Source organism: Lagenorhynchus albirostris, chromosome 4 (genome assembly GCF_949774975.1).
Source record: "Lagenorhynchus albirostris chromosome 4, mLagAlb1.1, whole genome shotgun sequence".
Classification (NCBI taxonomy): domain Eukaryota; kingdom Metazoa; phylum Chordata; class Mammalia; order Artiodactyla; family Delphinidae; genus Lagenorhynchus; species Lagenorhynchus albirostris.
In genome coordinates, this window is record NC_083098.1 from 97,394,767 (window position 1) to 97,418,856 (window position 24,090).

At 36.4% G+C, this 24,090-nt stretch overlaps 1 protein-coding gene across 1 annotated transcript in view; it reads left to right on the plus strand.

Moving 5' to 3' along the window:
* DHX15 (DEAH-box helicase 15) overlaps nucleotides 1-24,090 on the plus strand; it is a 52,324-nt gene that overhangs the window by 1,676 nt on the left and 26,558 nt on the right. The window contains exons 2-4 of the mRNA XM_060148417.1: nucleotides 4,379-4,814; nucleotides 7,969-8,162; nucleotides 23,077-23,236. Coding sequence (XP_060004400.1) covers nucleotides 4,379-4,814; nucleotides 7,969-8,162; nucleotides 23,077-23,236 — 790 coding nt within the window. The remainder of the gene's footprint in view (nucleotides 1-4,378; nucleotides 4,815-7,968; nucleotides 8,163-23,076; nucleotides 23,237-24,090) is intronic.

Consider the following 24,090-nt stretch of genomic DNA (forward strand, 5'->3'; position numbering starts at 1 on the left):
TTGAGCTACAAGTCACAGGCTCCTTAGAGCTGGAAGTGACTTTAAAGAGCGTATACTCGGCTCCACTCGAGGGATGAGAAATGGAGACCCAGAGTTGTTAAGGTGGCTTGTGCAACCTTACAGTTTACAGGTGGATCTAGAACCTTGATCTTTTAATTTTCAATCTTAGCCTCTTGCTTTTTCCAGTACAGCACACAGACTGTGACTGTAGTTAAGAGTCATTACAGCCTATTTTAATGACATTTACAATGGGTTGGTAAAGTAGGGAACACTTGGTTCTTTGTTCCTGTGAAGCAAAAATAAATTGCTTGTCATCTGGCTAAGATGCAACTAATGCCTCTCACAGAATTCAGATTGGAAAAAAATATACGGGGAAGGAATGAATTCACTTACTAATATTTGTGTGTATGTGCACCATTTAAATGCTTTTTGGGGGATTAGTGGGCCCATGATATGTACATGGGTTTGTTCCCCTTTCCTTGCAAATCCGACATCCTTAGTAAAAATGTGGACTTTTTAAGTCTTTGGTGGTGACCTTTTGATTCTCTTGGATATTATATATGACATCTACCTGTAAATGAACGAGAGTTCATCTTTGGAATAAAGCTCAAGTTCTGAGATATTTTGGAGGGACATTTGTATACTCATTTCTGTGTCACCTGAATGTCATTTCTGATAGAACTTTCTTTAGCAGTGGGCTTGGAGTGTTTATTAGTGCTTAGGGTTTTTTTTTCCATATTTAATAATTTAAAAAATCAACAAAATAATTTGTTGACTGTCATGCAATCTTGCAGATTTTTCTTTTCTTTTTTTAAAGCCCTGCTAAGTAGCAGGTGGTTTTACATGAGGGGGTAGGCCTGTCAGTCTTGTGAACTCCACTGCCAAACATGGATGTCCCATTTTCCCCGCTACTCAGAAGGGAAGGTAATTAAGTGAGAGATTTTACTCAAATTCATGCTCCCAAACTATATATGGCTTTATTTACTCTTGCTATATTTTAAGTTTGGAAACAGGTAGAGAAGTTGAAGGTTTCTGTTACATATTGACCATATTCCTTTTTCCATTTTTCCCACAACATTTTCTGTGTAAAATTATTAACCAAAAGACAACTTAATGTTGAAGTATGGAAAAAAATTTTGAAAACAGGGACATTTTTCACTTTGATGTTAGTTTCTGATATTACTGCCTGATAAGAATTTTTTCGGTTAAAAATGTGAAACATAGATAAGATAACGTACGTACAGTGTTCCCAAAACTTTCAGGTGCTTTATAAACAGGTTTTCACTGCAGTTCTGTGATGAGGTTAAGTAACTTGCCCCAGGGAACACAAGAAACGTCCATTCGTAAAGATATAAAGAAAAGGGAAAAAAATTATCAGAAATCTTCATCCCCATCTTTATTTAATCCCTTGATGAAAATTTTTTTAGATCTCTGCATATTTATTCACAGGTATCCTATTTGATACCAGTAGGATCTTTTAATATGTATTATTTGTGCTTTGATTTCTTTAAATTCACCCAGAAATACTTTATAAACTGTGGAATGGATATCCATTATTCTTTTCATTGGCTGCATAGTATTCCACTTGTAAAGGGGTATCATAACTTATTTAACCAATTTCCTGTTCACTGACGTTTTGATAGTTTCCTAGTCTTACAAGTGAAAAGTGTGATGAACATCCTTATGTGTACTTATATCCCTAGAAGTCTCTGAAAGTGAGATTACCAGATTAAAATCAATGCTTGTTTAAAATACTCTGATTTTGATAACCAGTTTACATCTTCATTAGCATTTCTTTAGTTTCTGTTACTCCATGTAGAATTTTAACGTGGTGTTTTAAATTTAAAAAATAAATGATAACCAATGTTTATTGGGCATTTATTATGTTCCAGGCACTACTTTAAGCACATTACATATATTAACTCATTTAACCCTTGCAATACCCCACAAGAGCTTTTTAAAGGCGAGGAAAGAAATAAATGTGGTCATATAGCTTAAGTGTTGAGCCAGGATTAAGCTGAGATAAAATACTGAACCACGTGCTAAACAAATGTGTCCTGTTGTGTCTCTCCCTGCCATTATTGTGGCTAAGTGATCACTGCTTTGATAATTAGTTTTTTAAGCATTATACCTCGATTAGTAAATATTCTAAGTAAAAACTCCTTTATAATAAAGGTGCCTGTTTAAAAAAGAAAACATGCATATACACAATATTCTGCATATATTAATGAAGCAGTGGGTTTGAGCCCCCCCCCCACTGACCCTAATTTTTATCTTCCCTTTCCTGTTGAAGGTGGGTAGTTGGAATCACAGGCAACATTTCTAGGTGATTGAATTTGCTTTCTAATTTTAATCTAAGACTATTTTATTAATACTTCTCGCTTTGCAGATTAGTAAATTGAGGCTTATACCTTTCCAGTGGTTATGCAACTGTGATCTAGGTGCTCGTGCTCCTTTTACTCTTATATTAGAGTTAAACCCCAATTCATGGTCAGCAGTTAATCTTTGTGTCTTCAGAATGTATTTTATGCTTCCTCTGTTGCAGTTATTTTTGGTAATAAAGTTTCTGGTGAAGTAGGCCCTTGAAAAACATGTATTATTTAGACCAGATGTTCTTTAAGGATTCTTTATGTTCTATGAACTATAAAATGTCTAGTCTTTGAATCCATTCCTGACTACAGTGCTTCTCACTTTGCTGGACACGTATCTATCTATCCTGTTGTAAACTTTTTCTCATTCACATTTTGGAGCTGTGCAAATACTTATTTAATTACAAGCACGTTAAACTGGAGCAGAATGAGAGAAGCAAAGAAAGGATGGTTGATGGTATATTGCGAAGATAGGCCAGGAAGCTTAAGTTCTGAGTTGTGGGACTTCAGTTTGTATGCTGAGTAGGTTATCCTTTAGGTTCCTTTGATTTCTTTCTCTTTATGCCACATGGGATGAGAAGCTCCGATCCTAGCTTGTATGTCCTGTAATTCTGTAGAAGGTGAACATTGGGTTGGGGGAAGGGAGAATCGCTTTTTATATATACATACATGAAAAGATTATATATATGTAAAAATATATGTGTGTATGAATATTTGTGAACATATAATAAGGTTTTTCTCTGTTTAGGCAAGTTCCTGTGGAATAGAATTATTTATTTTAGAAGGGACAATATCAAATATAATTGGTCAGCTTACCATTTTTGTAATTGGGGAACCATCCTAACTCATGCTGGGCTCAGCATTTTAGCTGTATTCTACGAAAGGGAGTAACTGTTGCCCAGCTGATTTGCCATTACATCAGAATGAATGGTCTTCCCTAGTCTGCTGCTGATAATTGGGGCATGGGAAATTTGTATGTCTTGTGTGTGTTATGGATAAGGAACAATGACATGTTTAGCAGCTTGTGTCATGGTTCCAAGTTGCCTCACTATTTCAAATGAGTCCAAACACCTTGTGGCACATTTGTCTGCTATAGGATTTAGTCTGAAATAAACTAGATTAGTAAAATGAATAAGTATAGATAATTTTAAAATTCTTACTGGTTAGGGATCATCTCTAGTATCTAGAAGTAGATGCTGGAATTGGCTAAATGACCTAAGGTTAATATGGTGGTCATCTGCATAATTTAAACATTTTAAACAACTTAATAGTGTTCAGTGAAGCTTGTTTTTAAATGAGCTACTTTTCCTTTATGGATGATCAAAGTATACATAGGTTTTACAAAGTACTTCCAGTGTTTTTTACTATTGCTGTTAAGGATACATGCAAGAGTAAACAATGAAAACAAGAATAAAAAGTTTTAGTTTTCCTTATAGAGCAATATATGCATTTTGAACAAAATTTGGAAAGCGTTAACTTAGGAAAATAAACTTGCTAATTCTTTAACTCGGAATTTTGTGCTGAATTTTGTTTGTATTACTGTAATGTGAGGTGGAATTGTCTTTGAGGCCAGAAGCAATAAAAGACTTAGTTCTTGCTAAATTTTGAACATACTTTCAGTGTGAAAATACCTTTTCATGTAACCTGAAGGAGAATCTGGGAAAGACTCTGATGCCATTCTCTTTTTGCCTAATTTGTCCCTACCTTTTTCCCACACTGCCCTCAGTTTTTAATTTCTAAGAAGGAAAGGATTTTACATGCAGAATGGCTAAAGGTGGAAAGAGACTGTTCCTTAATAGAATTTGAAGCATCATTAAGGAAGGGAAAGATGTTTATGGATAAGGCATGGAGGATCCTTGATTACAAGTTCTTTTTCATTGTTTCTGATACTTCGAGTTTTATATCAGTTTATTTGGTTGTTGGACATTTTACTTTCTTGTGACTATAACGCCGCTATGAACATTTTGCATAAAATTTGGAATCTGAGTTATAAATTTTTTTTTTTTTAGGAAGGATCGAGATCGTGACCGTGATCGTGAAGATCGGTCTAAAGATCGGGAACGAGAACGAGATAGAGGAGATAGAGAGCGGGAGAGGGAGAAAGAAAAGGAGAAAGAATTGAGAGCTTCCACGAATGCTATGCTTATCAGTGCTGGATTACCACCTTTAAAAGCTTCCCATTCAGCTCACTCAACCCACTCGGCACATTCAGCACATTCAACACATTCTGCTCATTCTACACACACCGGACATGCAGGACACACATCACTTCCACAGTGCATTAATCCATTTACCAACTTACCCCATACGCCTCGATACTATGATATTCTGAAGAAACGGCTTCAGCTCCCTGTTTGGGAGTACAAGGATAGGTTTACAGATATTCTGGTTAGACATCAATCCTTTGTACTTGTTGGTGAGACTGGGTCTGGTAAAACAACACAGGTGAGTTATTGAATACCACAGTACGTACTTCATTAATGTTTATGTTTACTAAATGTTGCGTATTTGGTTCTGGTGGTTATTCTCATTGGCTGTCTGTCAGAACTTTTTGAAGCATAGCTGCTTTTATGTTTAGCAACTTTTAGTGACTTATGGGGTTGGAATCCTGTAGGGAGTACCTGTTTTCCTGAGTCTCTTTGGAAAAACAGCGGTGCTGTTTTTTTCCAGTTTTATTATGTAAATTATGGCAGTGATACTCTCCCACCCACTTTGAATCTGGGGTGGTACATATTTGGAGGCACAAGGTTTGTTTTCCAGTGCTTGGGTGGAGAGAGCTGAACCATTGGAGTGGTTTTGTTTTTGTCATTTTCATTTCTTTGTTTTTATAATTGTTTTGAACTATGTGAATATTATCTATTCTTTAAAAAAAAAATAGAAGAGCTAAGTAAAGTCTTTTTACTTGTGACCTCCATCCAATAGTGTCCCCGTCCTCCCCACCCCTGAACTAAACACACATGTTAGTGTTGTATTAGAAATATATTTAGGATATTTTTCAAACATGGATGAACCATTATTTACTAGGCCCATGTTATAGACATTTAGGCTGCTTCTCATGGTTGTTTTTCATGGGCAAGTATATCTTTAGGATAAATTCTCAGAAGTAGAAATTATTGGGTCAGAAGATGGATTATAGTTGTGGAACGTACAGCCAAATAGCCTTCTATAGGGAACGTATCAGTTTACTGTTCCGTGAGTATGTATGAGAGCATATGTGGGAAACCACTAGAGTGTACTACTGAACTTGAACTTTTGCAAATCTGACAGGAGAAAAATGGTATTTCAGTGTAATTTTTAATTTGCATTTTCTTGCTATGAGCGAGGTAACCATATTTTCATTTTCAGATGCTTGAGCCTGATCCATCAGAAAATTTCTTAGATTTTACAAAAATAGCAGCCCCTGGCTATTGTAGAAAATTTGGAAAATTCAGGAAAGTGTTGAAATGAATTTAATAATTACTTATCACGCAGAAATAATTGCTGTGTTTCCTACGGGCCTGATTTTCCATGTTTATGTACCTGTGAACATGTTTAGATTTGAGCATACTACATGTACAGGTTATCCTGTATGTGTATAATTTAAGTTACACAATGCCACAAGTCTGTCAATTTGAGTAGTTCATGGAGACATTTTGAAGGCTACAATAGTAACCCAGATTGGAGGCTTTTGTTATATAATATAAGACTGAGCCTAAGTATGGTTTTTCTTTTTAAACGGAGGAAATGTAATGCTGATGTTAGAAGCTAAAACTGTTGGTTTATTTTTATCACCTTATGGAAATTTAAAGAATACATGAAAAGATATAACTCTAAGCTTATTAATATTATATTTTTAATAATTATTTCAACTGGTTTATCTAGTTTGTGTAGTATTAATAGCACCCATTTAGTCAGCAATTGGGTAAAGTCAGGCACTATGTAGTTTGTATTATCTCATTTAAGTTTTTCAACAGCCATGCAAGGAAGTTGTTAATCACCATTTTACAGATGAGCAAAATGAGGCTTTGATTTATGAGAGGTTTAGTGGGTTGCCCTAGGTTACACTGTAGATATAGGTGGGTTCAGTATTTAAAACTCTGTCCCTTTGTCTCATAGCCAAAGTTATATTTATTTCATACTGCTCTTCTGTGGTCTTATATGATTAACCTTATTTCAGAGATGAGTTTATTTAGTAGCAGTTAGTGGAGAAGAAGGGCAGGTGAACGCAAAACAAGATTTGTGATTTTTTGGATTAGTATTTTTTTTTTTTTTTAAATACTTAAGGTACATGGATACCTAGGATTGCAGGGATTTGGGGTATTCAAAGGGAAACAACTGTAAATAGTGAATTTCATGCAAATGCTTTTTCCACATACTCCTATTAAACTTTGACTCAAAACCATTAAGAATAGTTAGCCATTTTTGGTTATCTTTTTGTGCCTATCAGAAAGTGAAATTCTCCAAACAAAATTGCAGAAGGAACCTAACTAAAATGTAGTAATAGGGCTTTCCTGGTGGCGCAGTGGTTGAGAGTCCGCCTGCCAACGCGGGGGACACGGGTTCGTGCCCCGGTCCGGGAAGATCCCACATGCCGCGGAGCAGCTGGGCCCGTGGGCCATGGCTGCTGAGCCTGCGCGTCCGGAGCCTGTGCTTCTCAACGGGAGAGGCCACAACAGTGAGAGGCCCGTGTACCACAAAAAAAAAAAAAAAAAAAAAGTAGTAATAGTACAACTAGTATTCTTCAAATATCACTGTACAAATCCTATACCAAAAAAATGCCACGTTTCCTGTAGCATTAAAATCTGTTAGGCTTTTGGAGGCTTTGATGGAGATCCATCATGTCCTTCTTGTAGGAGTGGATTCCAATTTAATGTAGTAAGCACTTAGATTTTTCCCATGGTTCTTTCACAGGTAAGTGAGTAGAGAAGAACCATTAAATTATCAAATATCTTAGTTTCTATTGATAATGGAACAGCTAGGAAATGCAGTGTCATCATGGCAACAACCAACTACTTATGCTTGTTGGTCTTTTTTTTTTTTTCCTTGTTTACCCTTCATTTCCCTCCTTCAGGGAAGTGCTGTTGCTGCTTCTATAGGTCCTATTGAATTTGAGTTTGATAGTTAACTAAAATTAACTTTTGAGATGTACCTAAGGTGTTTCCATTGTGCATACTTCTGAGGGGAGAAGGATAGGAGTTAGATTCTGCTGGCTTACCAAGTATGAGCTGAATTTGTAACTTAAATTGTATAGGAATTTAAGTTACAGTTTCTTAGAATATTTTTGGGAACTAACATTTGTTATGAAGTAGAATTTTCATAAGTTGGAATTTTTCCAGTGCAGAGAGATGCTTGGTGGTGGAACACTGACACCATAGAGCATGTTCAGCAAAGCCTCAGTGGACCTAGCTCAATGAGGAGTACAGTTATGACATATCAGTGTTATACATGACCCTTCCTTGGCTTGGAGAGCTCATGCTATTATAAGTCATAAGTAATAATTTGTGGTGTGCCTAAATTGAATTTTGTTTTAAATTATTAGAATGAGATAAAACACTTCATGTTAAATATACCTGATGCACAGGCAGAGTAGAATTAATTTAAATGTGAAATTATTTGATAGATTCCACAGTGGTGTGTGGAGTACATGCGATCATTACCAGGACCCAAAAGAGGAGTTGCCTGTACCCAACCCAGGAGAGTGGCTGCAATGAGTGTGGCCCAGAGAGTTGCTGATGAAATGGATGTGATGTTGGGCCAGGAAGTTGGTTACTCCATTCGATTTGAAGACTGCAGTAGTGCAAAAACCATTCTTAAGTAAGTATTATCTTTAAAAATGAACACTTTTTTCCCCTCTGTTTTTATTTTCTGCCACTAGATAGGGGACTTTGCTAGTGGAGTCTCAAGCCATCTGACTTTAGAATAATCCAGATTAGACCTTCTTATGCTTACTAGATGACTTTTTAATATGGATTCTTTTTCTTGGTAGTAATATATGTATAGCTATTCAGTGGTCATTGAAGTTCAAAGGTCAGATTTTTTAGTTACTTGGTGCAATATCTTAGGTGAAATGTTGTATCATTTAAATATGATAGAAAAGTAAAATGATATATTTAGTAAAGGACAGTTACTTTTAGAACAAATGATGTGTGGGAAGGGGTATGATTTATTTGGGTGAGAGAGCTTTTAATGTTAACTGTACAGCTATTACCATGCATATGTTATGAGCTAAAAGGAGGAATCTTTTGTCTTGTGATATACTCTTGGAGTCTCCTCAAAGACCTCGTTCCTCTTCATTATACCATGGTGCACATGATTGACAACCATACTGATCTTTTTTCTAACATTTTCTTTAATTTCCCTAGTTTTTTATCTTCATCTTAACACTTCCATTCTGCGTAAGTAGTGATGTTTGTTGCCTGATGGTAATGCTTTTGAAAATCTTCCCCTTTTTAAAATTTGTTTATTCTGTGTATGTATGACATTTCAATCATTTGTTAAAAACAATTTCCTTGTCATGATACAATCTTCTCCCTCAGGTTGTTTTTAAAAGACAATTGGGAATAAAATGTTACATGGACAGTGACATGAGTCTTTGATGGCAGAGGTACATACTGTGTTATGGGGGAAACTATATATTTTACAGAAAACTTCAAATGTATGTAAAAGTAGAATAATACTGTAATGAACTCATGTTTATTTGTCTTGCATCTTCAAACTTGGCCAATCTTATTTCATCCATATCTCAACCTTTTATATGTCCCATATAATTTGAAGTAAATCCTAGGCATCATACACTTTCATCTAAATATTTCAATGCATCTCTCGAAGATAAGATTTCTTGAAATGTAACTGTGATATCACAACTTAAAATTTTTCCATAATCAGAACATTGTTACCCTCAAATTTCATTTCAATTTCTTAGTTTCTTTGATATACTGTTTTATTAGAACTTCAGATTGTTTCATTTTTAATAGCAATTGAACTTAGGTGTTTACTTCAGCTTGTCTTTATGAGACATGTTTTTGGCTTAAACCTTAATCTTCATTGAATAAATCTTTTTAGTTTAGTGTAATCACATTATTGGTTGGTTGTAATTACAATATAATTGACAAAAACACTACATAAGCAAAATCTTAACTTATGATTTTTTTATTTAAGATTAGATAATGTCAAGCAATTGAGGATAATAAAAGGCAGATTTTACTCACCTTTAGGAGGAATAATATTCTAAAATTTGATTCAGTATGCATTGAATTTTTTTTTTTTAAAGCCACAGTTGAGCAGGGGAACAGAATTTGGAAATTCGGAGATGAGAAAGTTACATGCAGTGTTGGGACAGAAGGTGTGTTGTGTATGTTTGTAGTAGGAAGTGGTAGGCTTTTAAAAGGTGTATGCTTGTGAAAGATTTTGGTTCAGTTAATAGGGAGTGACAAGTAACATATGATAGCTCAAAATGAAAGTATCTTTGGCATTGTGATTTTTTTTAATGGAATGGTTTCTGGAGGCTATAATAAAATTTAAAAAACTTTAATTCTTGACAGGGTAAGCTTATTGGAATTTCTTCTAGAATCTTCTGAAGAGCTAGAAGCTGATTTGGTATTATCTTTAAGTGATATCAAATCCTAGTAGTACAGGGTTAGTGGTAGTTTTAACTAATGGAAGTGCTTCATTAAGTGCAGTGTCTTACGAATCCCCGTATGTATTTTGTATAGTCATCTATCAACTCATTTCTTGAGAACCCAGTGTTCAAAACATTTAAAGCTTTAACTTAACGAGGATCGGTTACATAGTTAATTGGGTAGGAAGAGTGAATACATCAGACAACTATCAGTACCCTCCATAAACTATTTTCATATATAGATATAAAATGCTTATGTATCTACTGTGTAGCCAGAAGAAGCCTTTAATTTTCACCCATAGAAGGATGGTAAAGAGGACTAACTTACAAAGATTCTGTCTCAGGAGCTGAGAATTTAACCATGCCCTTCCTCATTCGTTGTGTATACTGAACAAATACGTGTTTACTGATTAAATAAGTTTGAGAGTACTTTAGCCTAATTATATCTTTAAATCATCTTTATACAGATTAATGGTCCAAAGATAGTTTCTTCAGTGTTTGGGACACATATATGTCTAGGTTCTAGGTCTAATATTATGCTATTTTAGAGGATTGGATCTAGTGTAAATTAGTGCACAGTATGTTAGACTAGCCTTAAATAGCTATCCAGTCCCAGTAGACAAGTTACTTTTCAAAACCACCACTGCTAAATGTTTTTATATTTTGTTTGTTGTGTGTTTGCCTGCTCCCATCTTTTTTTTTTTTCCCCTCCCTAAAGTATTTCTTTTGCAGTGTATTTATGTTCCTTTGGCCATCTTGGAATGCACATTATTGGGAGAGGTACCTCATGAGGTAGCAATAAGAAGACCAGAATAGTCAGAAAGATTAAGTTGCCAAATTTGTGATGAGTCAGTGAAAAATATCTTAATTCATTTTAATATTAGGAAGAGGTTGATAACAGTTTTGCACAGGATTTTAAACACTTTGTAGTTGGACTTGTAACAAATTTTAAGAAATCCATTCTTCATTCTTTGTGAAGGAGCTGTTAACTTTTAAGGGAATAGAGCAGTTTAGTAGTCTTGAACTTTCGGGAAAACATCATAATATTTAAGTTATTAATTTAGTAGCTAATTTCGCTGTTATTTTAGGTGGTATGCTTCATTTCTGTTTTTTTTCCTCAAACTGCCAAATTACTGAGAGATTGTGATATTGAGGGAATCCAGTAATGCTTATTAATTCAGTCAGTTAATAATTGAGTACCTTCTGTGTGTTGGGCAGTGCTAGGTATAGTAGTAAATCTGGTTCCTGTCTACGTAAAGCAAATAAAAAAGTAAATATAAAATCTAAAATTATGATTAGGCTCTGAAAGAGAATTTTGGAGTGTATAGGAAAGCATCATTTGAGAATTCAGTTGAGACTAGAAAAGAGAAGGCAGAATTTTAAGTCAAGGACTGAACTAAAAGTAATGGTTTGCCAGGAGTAGGGATTGGGGTACAGAGAAGCAGATCTTTCTAGGCACATGGAACATCATTTTTAAAAACTTATTTTCTGAAGGGGGAAAAAATCATACTTTTTGCTTGAAGGCACTGTAGTCTGCATATTATTTAAAGTATCCAAGTCATTTGTGTGAATCAGCATTTCCATGGCAGATGGCTTTTGAGATATTTCAGGACTGGTTTGTAGACAGTATGGATGATCAGAGATTGGGGTTTTTTTGTTTTTTTCCTTACCTAATTGGAACATAAACCCTTTGGGAAGAGAGTTTGTGTCTGTATCTGTAGACATGTCTTGTGCATGAATCCTTTAAAAAAAAAATTCTGAGGACACGGAAGGGGCAGCAGAGGAGTGTGAAAATTTGTCACTACAATGTAGACTAAGGGTGAATCTTAAATATAATCATGGAAAGGGTAGAATTTTCATGGAAAGACATTTTCCCTGATTTGTTTAAACTTGTCTTGGTGGAGAAGGTATAGTGATTTTATGTACATAATTTGCCTTTTATTCTGAATCTTTTGCTTTTGGGTATCAGATTCATTTCAATTTTGGGATGTCACAAGACTAAGAACTCAACCCAGGATAATGTTGATGAAGCAGAAAGTGTTGCAGCTCTTTATTGGAGGACACATGCTTTTAGCTCTGTATGACTGTGCACTATCCTGAGATGTTTATCTTTTATATAACTTCAGGACAAGATGCTAGAAAATCAAGGAAAGTTAAAAGACAGGACATAGCTGAAATTTAATTAAGTGACAGGGAGAAATAAAGCCTTGGGTTTTAAGGTGTGGTAAGCCCTTTGTAAAACTTGAGGGAGAGAAGTTTTGAGCAAACCAGCCAAGGAAGTGCTTTTCCGTGGAACATGGATCGGAAACTTGCAGAATTTTTTAATCTCCAAAAGACAGTCTAGGCAAGAAGATGAAAGAGAATCCAAAAATATTTAACAAATATAAGAACCCAGTAAAATAGAGTATCTAAGGTTGACCCTTGGGGAGGATTTATCAGACATTGCCATAGCAAATTCTTTGGGACCCCTGGAAACAACAGTTCGAAGCACCAGCTTTATAAGGACTACTTAGAGATTCCAGAGTGGGTTTCCAACAAGACAGTCTTGTTCTGAAAAGTTGACTTGAGAAGAGAGTCAAAAGGAAAGAGATTGTAGAGCACAGACTCTAGGATTGCAGTGCCTGAGTTGTGTCCTAGCTCTGCCACTTATTAGGTGTGATTTTGGCCACGTAATTAATCTCCCCTGAGCTTATTGCTTTTTTCAGAAGATGGAGCTGATAATAACAACTACATCTTAGGGTTGTTCTCAGATCACATGTGTAATTTGTGTGTAGCCCATGGAGTAATTCCTGTTACCCAGCAAGTGCTAAGTCAACATTTCTACTCTTGCTGCTGCTGATAGTGGTGGAAGATTTCCAGTTTGAGAAATTATTGGATCTTATTAACCAGTTAACCTGGTTAATTTAAAATGGACTTATAAAACCAATTTAATAAAGTTCCTTTTAATACAACAATTGAATTACAATTTGGGAGTTTTAGCTTGAATTAAATGTTACTTGTCAATATGAAATTAATCAATGAATCCAAATATTCTTTTAGGACTGAAGGTAAGATGTGGAAACAGATATCTGGTCATTAGAGGTCATTAATTATACAAACATCAATTATAAACTACTTTATTGAACATCTGTTATATGGTAGGCTTTGTTCTAATTCAAGTGTAGCACTGAAGTTAGGGAAAGGCGGTTTTAGTGGATCTTTAGAAAGGGGTGGGAATAAAGAGTAAATGTGGCTATTTACCACTTAAGCAGTTCCTGTCATAGAGACTAAAAAAATCACTGTTGTCACCTTAGAATTGAAATTCTGTTGGCTTTTGTTAATTCATAGAAAGCTAACTTGATTTCCTAAAGGTCTGCATATAGTATTACATTTGATGCTTGTGTTTATACTTAGGCACTCGCAAGGGATTATAGAAGTCTCTTTTGTTTACAGTGCCAACATCTTTAAAAACACCAAGTAGGGGGTTTCCCTGGTGGCCCAGTGGTTAAGACTTCGTACTCCCAGTGTAGGGGGCACGGGTTCAATCCCTGGTCAGGGAACTAGATCCGCATGTTGCAACTGAAGATCCTGCATAGTGCAACTAAGACCTGGCGCAGCCAAATAAATTAAAAAAAAAACACTAAGTAGAACCTACACATTGATCCTAGCTTTGTAAATTCTGTTGTGAAGATGGGAGAACATTTCCTTCAAAAGTTATGAAAATTTGCATGCAGTATATTTTGAAAAAAATGATTTAGTTTCCTTATTTTTCTATTAATTTCTTTTGCTTGATGAGATCCTTAACTCTGAAACACATACCAAATGTATTTTGGCTGTTTGCCAAAATAAAGCTGTATTCTTTGGCTGCTGATCTTCAACATTTCAGTTAATAACTATGAGGCTATATATACTTGATAAGTGTGATTTGATGTTTTCTGTTTGGCTTTTTTGGTCCATTTTTAAAATAAGTAATTAATTTGGCTGCGTCGGGTCTTAGTTTGGGGCACGTGGGATCTTTTGTTGCATCGCGCAAGCTTCTCTCTGATTGCCGTGCGAGGGCTCAGTTTTGGCACGTGGGCTCTCTCGTGTGTGGGCTCTAGTGCGCGAGGGCTCAGAAGTTGTGGCGGGCGGGCTTAGTTGCCCTGCGGCGGCATGTGGGATCTTAGTTCCCCGACCAGGGATTGAACCCATGTCTCCTGCATTGGAAGGTGGATTCTTAACCACTGGACCACCAGGGGAGTCCCTGTCCATTTTTTTGATATTAGAATTGCATTAAAACATTGTAGATTGCAAATTATTCCAAGTACTGTATAGTACCTTTCCATGTGACTGTTTACATTTAATAGTGATTTGTTCTCATTGTAACTGATATCATGCTAAATATAGTGTTGTGGTTATAGTAAGATTAGTGTTGCTCATACTGGGTAATGCTTTTGCTAAGAATATGTCAGACTGAACGTGAGCCTATATAAATCTTTATCCCTTTACCAGTGAAAGGATCATTATGTATATAAAGGAACCGAGCTAGTGTTGCTGGCTCTTTCCTGACTTGGTTGGGGAGGTAAGCTATGAAGCAATTAAGAAGGTAGTTTGAATGTCACATGAATTGTGTAGATGATTTCACAGAAGAGGTGGTATTTCATCTGCGCTGAGAAGGATGGAGAGACTTAAATGGGCAAATTAACTAGGTAGATAAGCTAGATTTTAAGTAGAGTAAAAGTTCCCATGCTGCTTTGATTTGCAGCATGCTTAATGTCAGGAGTTTTTTCATGACACCCTAGGCCTAAAGAAATAACTCAGAATTCTTGTTTATTTAGTAGTTTGGTTCTAAGAACCTAATAAGTATTTATGTTCTAACAACTTAATAGATTATTAAACAAATTTGGACATTGAAAGAAAAAACTCAGTCATTATTTCATTCTTAACCACCATTATTTGCTAATGTGATGTCTGCGGAATCAGATTGGATGCTCCCACCTTTATTTTTCTACACAGTAAAATTAGATTGTGCTTTAGTGGATTGTATGTGAGCTGTCCTTTAGGAGATCTTAATATTGAACAACAAAATGTCTTGCTTTTTTAAATGGCTGTGTTCTTGTGGATCAGGTTTGTGAAGTTGTCTAAAATAAATTCATAGAACTGAGGCATACAGTGCTAGCTATTTTGGACATGCACAAGAAGACTTTCTTAAGTTAGTGATGAGTCCAGAAATAGCCAGGTCACTTAAAAGAGGTAAAAAACTTCATTTTTTAAACTGACTTCTATATACTTAAAATGTATGATCAACTTTTTTTGTGCACATGGCATACAGAAGTACTAACTGATATTGGGAAAAAATTGTTTTGATGGATGAAGGTATTTGATAACTATCAGTAGCTCTTTAATAAGTATAATAGCATTCACTGTAAGCATGTTTAAAAATTGTTTGCTTTTTTTTTGGTAATCAACCATTTCATAGTGTTGGCATTGTGAAGGAAGGGTAGGGTGTTTAGACTCACCATATTTGCTGGTGAAAAGAACAATATTTTATAAAATCACTGTACTCTATGTAGTTCTATCTTCTGAATATTATTCCTGATAAATGCAAACTATTTTAGCTTTGTTATTTTTCTGTTCCTTACTATTGTCATTAAAAAATTATTCTACGGATAGGGGCGTTAAACAAAAATAGGTTTTGTGGTAGGAAAGTGTGTGAGTACTTCTTTTAGTCATTGTCTCTTTCAGAAGTCTTGATCCATTATAACTTTGAAGAAATTACCAGACACAAACCTGTTTGTGTAGGCATTTTAATATGGGTAGCTTTTCTTTAATAGAGACACATACGTCACTTGACTGGATTGTAGTGGGTTAATCTAAAAACAGTGGTAGGGCTTCCCTGGTGGTGCAGTGCTTAGGAATCTGCCTGCCAATGCAGGGAACACGGGTTCAAGCCCTGGTCCAGAAAGATACCACATGCTGTGGAGCAACTAAGCCTGTGCGCCACAACTACTGAACCTGCGCTCTAGAGCCCGTGAGCCACAACTACTGAAGCCCGCGTGCCTAGAGCCCATGCTCTGCAACAAGAGAAGCCACTGCAATGAGAAGCCTGTGCACCGCAACGAAGAGTAGCCCCTGCTCGCCGCAACTAGAGAAAGCCCATGTGCACCAACAAAGACCCAACGCAGTCAAAATTTAAAATAAAATCAAAACAGTGGTAAATAGAAAATTTATGAAAATGTTAAACATTTTATTTTAGCTTAAAACCCATACATTCATTCGTCAATCTGTTAATGTAGGACCAACCCATTTCCTTGAATATGGGCCCTTTGGAGTTCCATTACTTAGTAAAATGTCTAGTTCTAAAGGTGGGATCTAAACCTCAAACACTTGCAAAGTACACAGGTGTTGTTTTCTGGAATTTAAGAGAGTTCAGTCTTTTGGAATTCTGGAATTCCAGACACTTTTCACTCTTCTGTAGTTATCTCACACATTTGATAGTTTTTGTGTGTGTGATTTATCTTTTTCAAGCTTTTCTGGAGCATACAACTTAGGATACATACGTACAACTCTCTTTTCTGTTCTAAAAGTTGATCATCATGTCACATATGATTATGTTGTCCCAACTGGCAGGGACAAAAGTGTAGTTATACTACAGTATGTTTGTAGAGTAAGGGTGGTTTTCCCAAGGATTCATTCATTAGGTGGAGGTTAGTTAAGAGTGTAGTGTAGAGTTCTACTGTATTGAATACTTACCAAGTGCCAGGCAGTTGGTGCAGTTAGGTGTTTTATATACATTGTTTTATTTAATTTAAACAATAGCTACCATATTCTCATTTTTCAAATGGAGTATTAGAGAAGTTGAACTTGTTCAAGGTTGAACACCAGTAAGAAAGCAGGGACTTGATCAAGGTTTGTCTTGCAACAAGGATGTGTTCTTAACTACTGTATGTGTTGTTATTCCTCTCCATCCTCATTCTTCATCTCTCCATATAGTTATGTGTAAGTATTTGTGAAGCAGTAAGTCTAATTACTCAGAATGAACAGTGCCTGTCATTTATACTAAATACTCTTTGAAGCAGATACCAAGAATTTCTTTGGGTCATACTGAGACAAATTTTGGATCCTCTAAGAACATAGTTTTGATTTACATGCATATTTAATCATGCCAGGATAAAGCCTATACTTCGAAAGGTAACCAAAACCCTAACAGTATTAGAAAAGCACCGTGTAACTAGGATTTTCAGAACAGATTAATTCAGAGTTTATAGTAGGGCTGGTTCAAGACGTATGGCTGCTGATTTCATTTATATTTATCTTGGAGGTTGTTGTAGATCAATAAACAAAGTTGCCTCTTTTTTTTTTTGTGTGTGATACATGGGCCTCTCACTGTTGTGGCCTCTCCCGTCGCGGAGCACAGGCTCCAGACACGCAGGCTTAGCAGCCATGGCTTATGGGCCCAGCCACTCCGCGGCATGTGGGATCTTCCCGGACCGGGGCACGAACCCGTGTCCCCTGCATCGGCAGGCAGACTCTGAACCACTGCGCCACCAGGGAAGACCGCCTCATTCTTTTTAATGGCTGCATAGTTTAATTCTTCTGATGGACACTCAAATTTACAGTTTTTGTTATTAAAATCAGTTGCTGCCCTAGGTACTCCCTTACAATCTTGTACACACATTTTTTCACACATGTGTACAGGTGAGTATATCTGTGAAATGAGTTTCTTAAAAATGAAACTGGTTGGATCAAAGGGTGTGTTTGAATTTATTAGCTGTGGCCAGATTTCCCTTCACAGAGATTTTATCTACTCAGACCAGTAAGGGATGAGAAAATGAGCGTCAGTTTCCATGCTCTTGCCAACACTTTGTCGTGGAACTTTTTTTTTTATCTTTGTCAGTATTGTAAGTGAAAAATAGAATCTCATTATGGTTTTAATTTGCATTTCCTTTGTATGAAATTGAGCATCTTTACATGTATTTATGGGCCATTTGTATTTTTTTCTGGAATCTCAGATGCTTTTTTCATCTTTCCAGGAGTATTGCTACCTGGTTGACAGGTGCTATTTCAAAATGTATGCTTTAAACAACAAGGTCCTACTGTATAACACAGAGAACTATATTCAGTGTTCTATGATAAACCATAATGGAAAAGAATATATATTTAAAAAGTATGTATATGTATAACTGAATCACCTTGCTGTACAGCAGAAACTAACACAACATTGTAAATTAACTATACTTCAATTTAAAAAATCATGAGTGGAAAAAATAAAAATAAAATGCATGCCAATCACAGAGAAGGAAAATTTTAAAAATATACAGTATTATAGGATTGATGAAATTTGGTAACTTTCTATTCTTTGTCCTATGGTTGTTCTATGGTTGGTCGGCCTTTTTCTTACTGATTTGTATGAACTGTTAGCAGTTTGGCATTCTGGATATGAGCTGCAGTTTTTGCCTAGTTTGCCATTTGTTTCCTTGCCTTGTTTATGACATTTCATGCCTTGCAGAAACACGAATTTTATACAAGCGTTTAACCACTTTTTAATGTGGATTTTACATCACACCCTGGCCAAGGTTGTTTTAAATAAGCCTCCATGTATTCTGTACTCTAGTATGTTTTTGTCTTAAACATCTTTGATCAGTCTGGAATTGGGGGGGTGGCGCTGAGGCAGGGAGTCTTTTATTATTGCCCCCCCCCCCCGAGAACACTGTTACTGAGGATTGCTTACCCATACAGTCAGGTTTTTTTCTTCATTCCTGCACGCGGGCTTTCTCTGGTTGCGGCGAGTTGGGGCTACTCTTTGTTGTGGCGCGTGGGCTTCTCATTGCGGTGGCTTGTTGTGGAGCCGGGCTCTAGGGCATGTGGGCTTCAGTAGTTGTGTTGCACGGGCTTAGTTGCTCCACGGCATGTGGGATCCTCCCGGACTGGGGCTTGAACCTGTGTCCCCTCATTGGCAGGCAGACTCTCAACCACTGCGCCACCAGGGAAGCCCTAGTCAGTTTTTCATCACTCATAACTTGAGCATTACTTGTTGACATTCATTAAAGTTATAAATAATACATAGTTTATTATTAAAAACTTTTTAGGGCTTCCTTGGTGGCACAGTGGTTGAGAGTCTGCCTGCAGATGCAGGGGACATGGGTTCATACCCTGGTCCGGGAGGATCCCACATGCCGCGGAGCGGCTGGGCCCGTGAGCCATGGCTGCTGAGCCTGCGCGTCTGGAGCCTCTGCTCCGCAGCGGGAGAGGCCACAACGGTGAGAGGCCCGCGTACCACAAAAAAAAAAAAATTTTTTTTAAATTTCTGGTGTTCATTTTGCAAAGCATTTGTCACCTTTCTGTGGATCTTTTTTCCCTTTATGACTTTTCTTTCAATCTGACTACTTGAGATGTTTCAAAAATTATAAATATATGTAAAGAAAACTATAAACAAATAACACGTTTGCAGTACATAATGTTTTAAAGTGCTTTGTTTATACCAGAATTTGTGGCATTGGTTGGGATCAGAGTTTGCGGTTGGCTTGTACCATGCCGTCTGCCTGTGCGCATTGACTGCAAAAAATACTTAAGCTAAATTGATAGTACTTAGCACACCGGGTTTTTTTGCTTTGTTTTATTAGACAGTCCTGTTTGGAAATAGGGACTGTTTCTGACTTGCTCCAAGGATGTTTTTGCCACCTTAACCATCTACTTTGCTTAATCTGCCTCTTTTTTTTTTTTAAGTTTTATTTTAATAGCGCCAAAGACTTTTTTTTTTTTGGCCATGCCACACGGCTTGCGGTATCTTAGTTCCCAACCGGGGATTGAACCTGGCCCCCCTGCATTGGAAGCTTGGAGTCCTAACCACTGGACCGCCAGGGAATACCCTGCCTCTTGTTTAACTTGATTAATTTAGACTAGTGCTTTCCACAAGTTAGCAAGCATCAGAATCATAGGAAAGCTTGTTAGAACACAGATTGCTATGCCTCACCTTCAGGATTTTTGATTAAGTAGGTCTGAGGTGAGGCCAGTTCTGTATTTCTAACCAGTTCCCAGGTGATGCTGATGACTTTTTAAGCTAGTCTTTGTCCTAAGACAGTTAAAAAAACACTGGAGAATAGGGTATCCAGTAAAATGTAGAGTTCGGCCGTCCTGTGCAATTTTTGTTTACTAGTCCATTACTGAAACTTCAGAATAATGTAATTACAATTTATTATTGTGACCCCCTATTTTTATGGCTCACCCCTTAGTCTGGGTTAAGTATTTTATCACTACTATGAAAGGTAGTAAAACTTGACCTAACTAAAAGAAAATGGTTAGGGTTTTAATAGGACCACCAGTACCTACCTGGTTCTCCCTTTTTTGTGCTCTGTTTCAGGTTACTTTGTTTTTTTTAGCAAAGGGTTTCATACATCTAGCAGTACAGCAAATCACCAGGTATCTTTTTCATTTATTTATCTGGGACTTTTAGGAGAGTGTGTTAGTGTAGGAGGGGCCTGGGATTGGGAATCAGTACACTGATACCTAGTCTTAGTAAGCTGTTTAACTGGTTTTGAGACCCTGGAAAAGTTAACTGCTAGTACTCAGTTTTCTTCACTGGGAAAGCAGCAAATTTGATTGTATCTTTGAGAGATTTTCCAACTTCACAAATGTCTTTTTTCCTGAAGCTCTCTGTTGTACAAACAGCAAGTTTCCCATATTAGCTGGTGATGCAGGAGATAATTTACTGTAACATGTCATAGAATTGGATCACTGGGTGATGATCTAATCAATATTGAACTATTAGGAGTCTGTAGAATCTGGAAGTCAGAGGGTTCAGGTTTAGTTGACCATTTAACTTGGTAATAGGTAATACAATTTGTTAATAAAAGAAGGCAAATAATAGTTCCATTAATTTAATATATAAACTGCCATTTGTAACCTTTCCCCTCAGAAAAATATGAAAGAATGAGCATTTGGGTTAGCTCTCCTTTTGGATGCCTCCATAGTGTTTTGGTGGTCTGAAGTTTGAGGAATATGAGAAAAGATCAAAATAAAAGGGTATTTTGTTTTTTTTTAAGGACTTTTCAAGTGAAAGTTTGATACTTTAGTGGCTTTTTAATCACAATTTTAATATGTGAAATTAGAATGCATTTTACAGTCTATGTGGGTCTTCTAAGCAGGTAGAAGTTAGGTGGTTGTCAGTGCTTGAACTTGATCTAGCTGTACAAGTTGTCACTTCAAATAAGTAATATGTATTGCCGTAACTACATATGTTGAGTTCATTTGTTAATTAAAGTATCTTCAAAATAATACACTAAGATTCCATGTTGAAATGAGTTGGCTTGCAAACTGAGCAGTAGAGTGTAAATTTGATAGTATTTAAGCAGATATTTGCTGTTCAAAGAGTGACCAGTTCGGGTTTTTTGCCTTGCAAAGCAACAGACAAGAGCTTTGTTGAATCTAAGGAAATTATCCACAAGTAGATGAAACTGTATTAATGTTTTGCTACTGAGATAATGTGCAAAAGGACTGCCCAGCTCATGTCAGTAATAACATCTGAAGGCAGGAGAAAGCACCACATGTCCTCAAAGAGATAAAAGATATTTCAGAGCATCTAGAGGATAGTGTAGCTGATTCATGCACCGTGGTGCACTGTGGTTAAGGCATTGAGTCATAGTTTAATTGGCTCTGTTTTTGCTTCATGGTCTTAATATAAAATAATCTTGCAGGTGATGCTGTGTCGATGCCAGGAATGTGGTAGCTTCCTTTTTAAAATAGGACCAAAGAAGAAGGAAACATAACATATAAAGAGTAAAGATGGATTTCTTTGCCAAAAGTCTTAATTTACAATTAAGTTCAGGTAAAATAAAGAGAGGGCTTCCTGTGGGTTGTATACTGTCATTTTGCTGAACTTGGTGCTCCAGCAGATGGCCTTAGCTAAAAATATCAAGTTGGTCCGTGAAAGATTAGATTAGACTAATTTGTCAAAAATAGAGCCAGGGGGCTTCCCTGGTGGTGCAGTGGTTGGGAGTCCTCCTGCTGATGCAGGGGACATGGTTTCGCGCCCCGATCCGGGAGGATCCCATGTGCCGCGGAGTGCCTGGGCCCGTGGGCCATGGCCGCTGGGCCTGTGCGTCCGGAGCCTGTGCTCCGCAACGGGAGAGACCACACAGTGAGAGGCCCACGTACCGCAAAACAAAACAAAACAAAACAAAAAATAGAGCCAGAATAGTGAAGTCATAAATAATGACATCAGATTTTTATACTGCTTTTAATTCTGTAAATAAAACCATGGATTTGTATTTTAACTGAATGACCTGTGACTTCAGCATTTGCAATTTGTCCAGGTGCCAAATGTAGGATAGCGTTTCATGTTAGTGACAGTAGCATCCAGAATGGAATGGACAGGAGATGGCTGACCCATACAGCCATTCTGCAAACCACCCTTCTTCTGAGTGCCTGTATTACACATTAGCTGTCTTCTCTTGAGCCATCCCTAAGCCTAGTTTTCCTCTTTGCTTCATTGATACAGCTAATGCCATTTGCCTTTTCTCTTCCATATGTATTTATCAGTATTTCCATAGTGCTAATGCTGCTACTCATTCCATGAATATATTCCTTTTTATGATTCTTTACCATCATTTTATTGAATTGGATGGGGCTGGGGAAAGAAAGATGGTAGACTTGTGCTCTCTTAGTCCTTTTGAACCAGGAGTCTGTTAGCTTAAGTGAGGAATTATTAGGATTTTAAAGAAATACAACATTTTAGTGCTGTAATGTGATAAAGCAACTTAAAATGGTTTCTTAGTTTTATTCGCAGGTTGAATATTTGTTTAAAATTTTATTTTGTTTTTAAGAAATTTTTTAAGTGACTAATTTTGCTTTGGCATTTGTGTGAAACCATGTGTTTGTTATATTCCATCATCAGATTTACCTTGTTTTCTCAATGCATTGCAGTATTACAGGCTCACTTGACAGGATTTGATAATGTATAACTTTGATATATTCACTGAAAAGTTTTTCTGGAAGCTTAATTTTGCCATTGATTATGAAACAATAGCACACTTGGTTTGAATAAGAGTTTAATTTTGACTTATCTGATGTCTTTGCATTTCATATTTATGTCATGAAGGTTAGTTTTAAAATGCCCTAAATGAACCTTAACTAACATGTTCTTTGTCAATATAGGTATATGACTGATGGGATGTTACTTCGTGAAGCTATGAATGATCCTCTCTTGGAGCGTTATGGTGTAATAATTCTTGATGAGGCTCATGAAAGGACATTGGCTACAGATATTCTCATGGGTGTTCTGAAGGAGGTTGTTAGACAGAGATCAGATTTAAAGGTGAATTAATTTATTCGTTCTTAAAAAATACCTATATATGTATGTATATATAAAAAACAGGGAGCACATGATGCTCACTCTAATCGACTACAAAAAATAATCACCTGTAAAAGAAGCAACCAATAGGAGTACCTATAGTGGTTTATCCTTTCTTTCTAATTTACCTTGCTGTGTCTTTTAGACTTTAAGTATGTATTTTTGGTAATGCCTTTTTAAGCCAAATTTTTTTGGTAATGTATTTTTAGTAATGTATTTTTTAGTAATGTATTTTTAGTAATATATTTTAGTAATGTATTTTTAAGCCAAATCTTTTCAGTTTCTAACCCACCCAGTTTTTTGTTTTTTGTTTTGTTTTGTTTTAAATGATCTAATGGTGTTTTTAAGCCTTCTGTTCACCCTGACTTTATTAAGTACAGGGAACACCTTCATTAAGGATCAAATCTTTGTCCTTGTCCCAACACAAACATGCTCATTATAACTCGTAATGCTGGAGAGTGGAATATCTACACCCAGAATAAACCACTCCTTAGAAATGCCTTCCCTTAACCTAGGGTCTTGTGTTTGTTTGTTTTTCTGTCCATTACACCACTTAGACCCTGGCCAGTGTTACTGTGTTGATAAGGGCTTAAAACTGACTGAATATGCTGACGTTTTTGTCTCCCAAAGTTTATGAAGTTCCCCTTTTGCATTGTGTCTGTGTGTATGTGTGTACCATTCATTGGAACTTAGTATCGTGTGTTAGTGTATGTGTTACAGAGGGTTTGTATACTAGGCAGAAAGATTCTTGGTCTTAAGAAAAATTGATATTGAGTATGATTTGGCTTATAAATATTAAATTTATGCTTTTAAAGAAT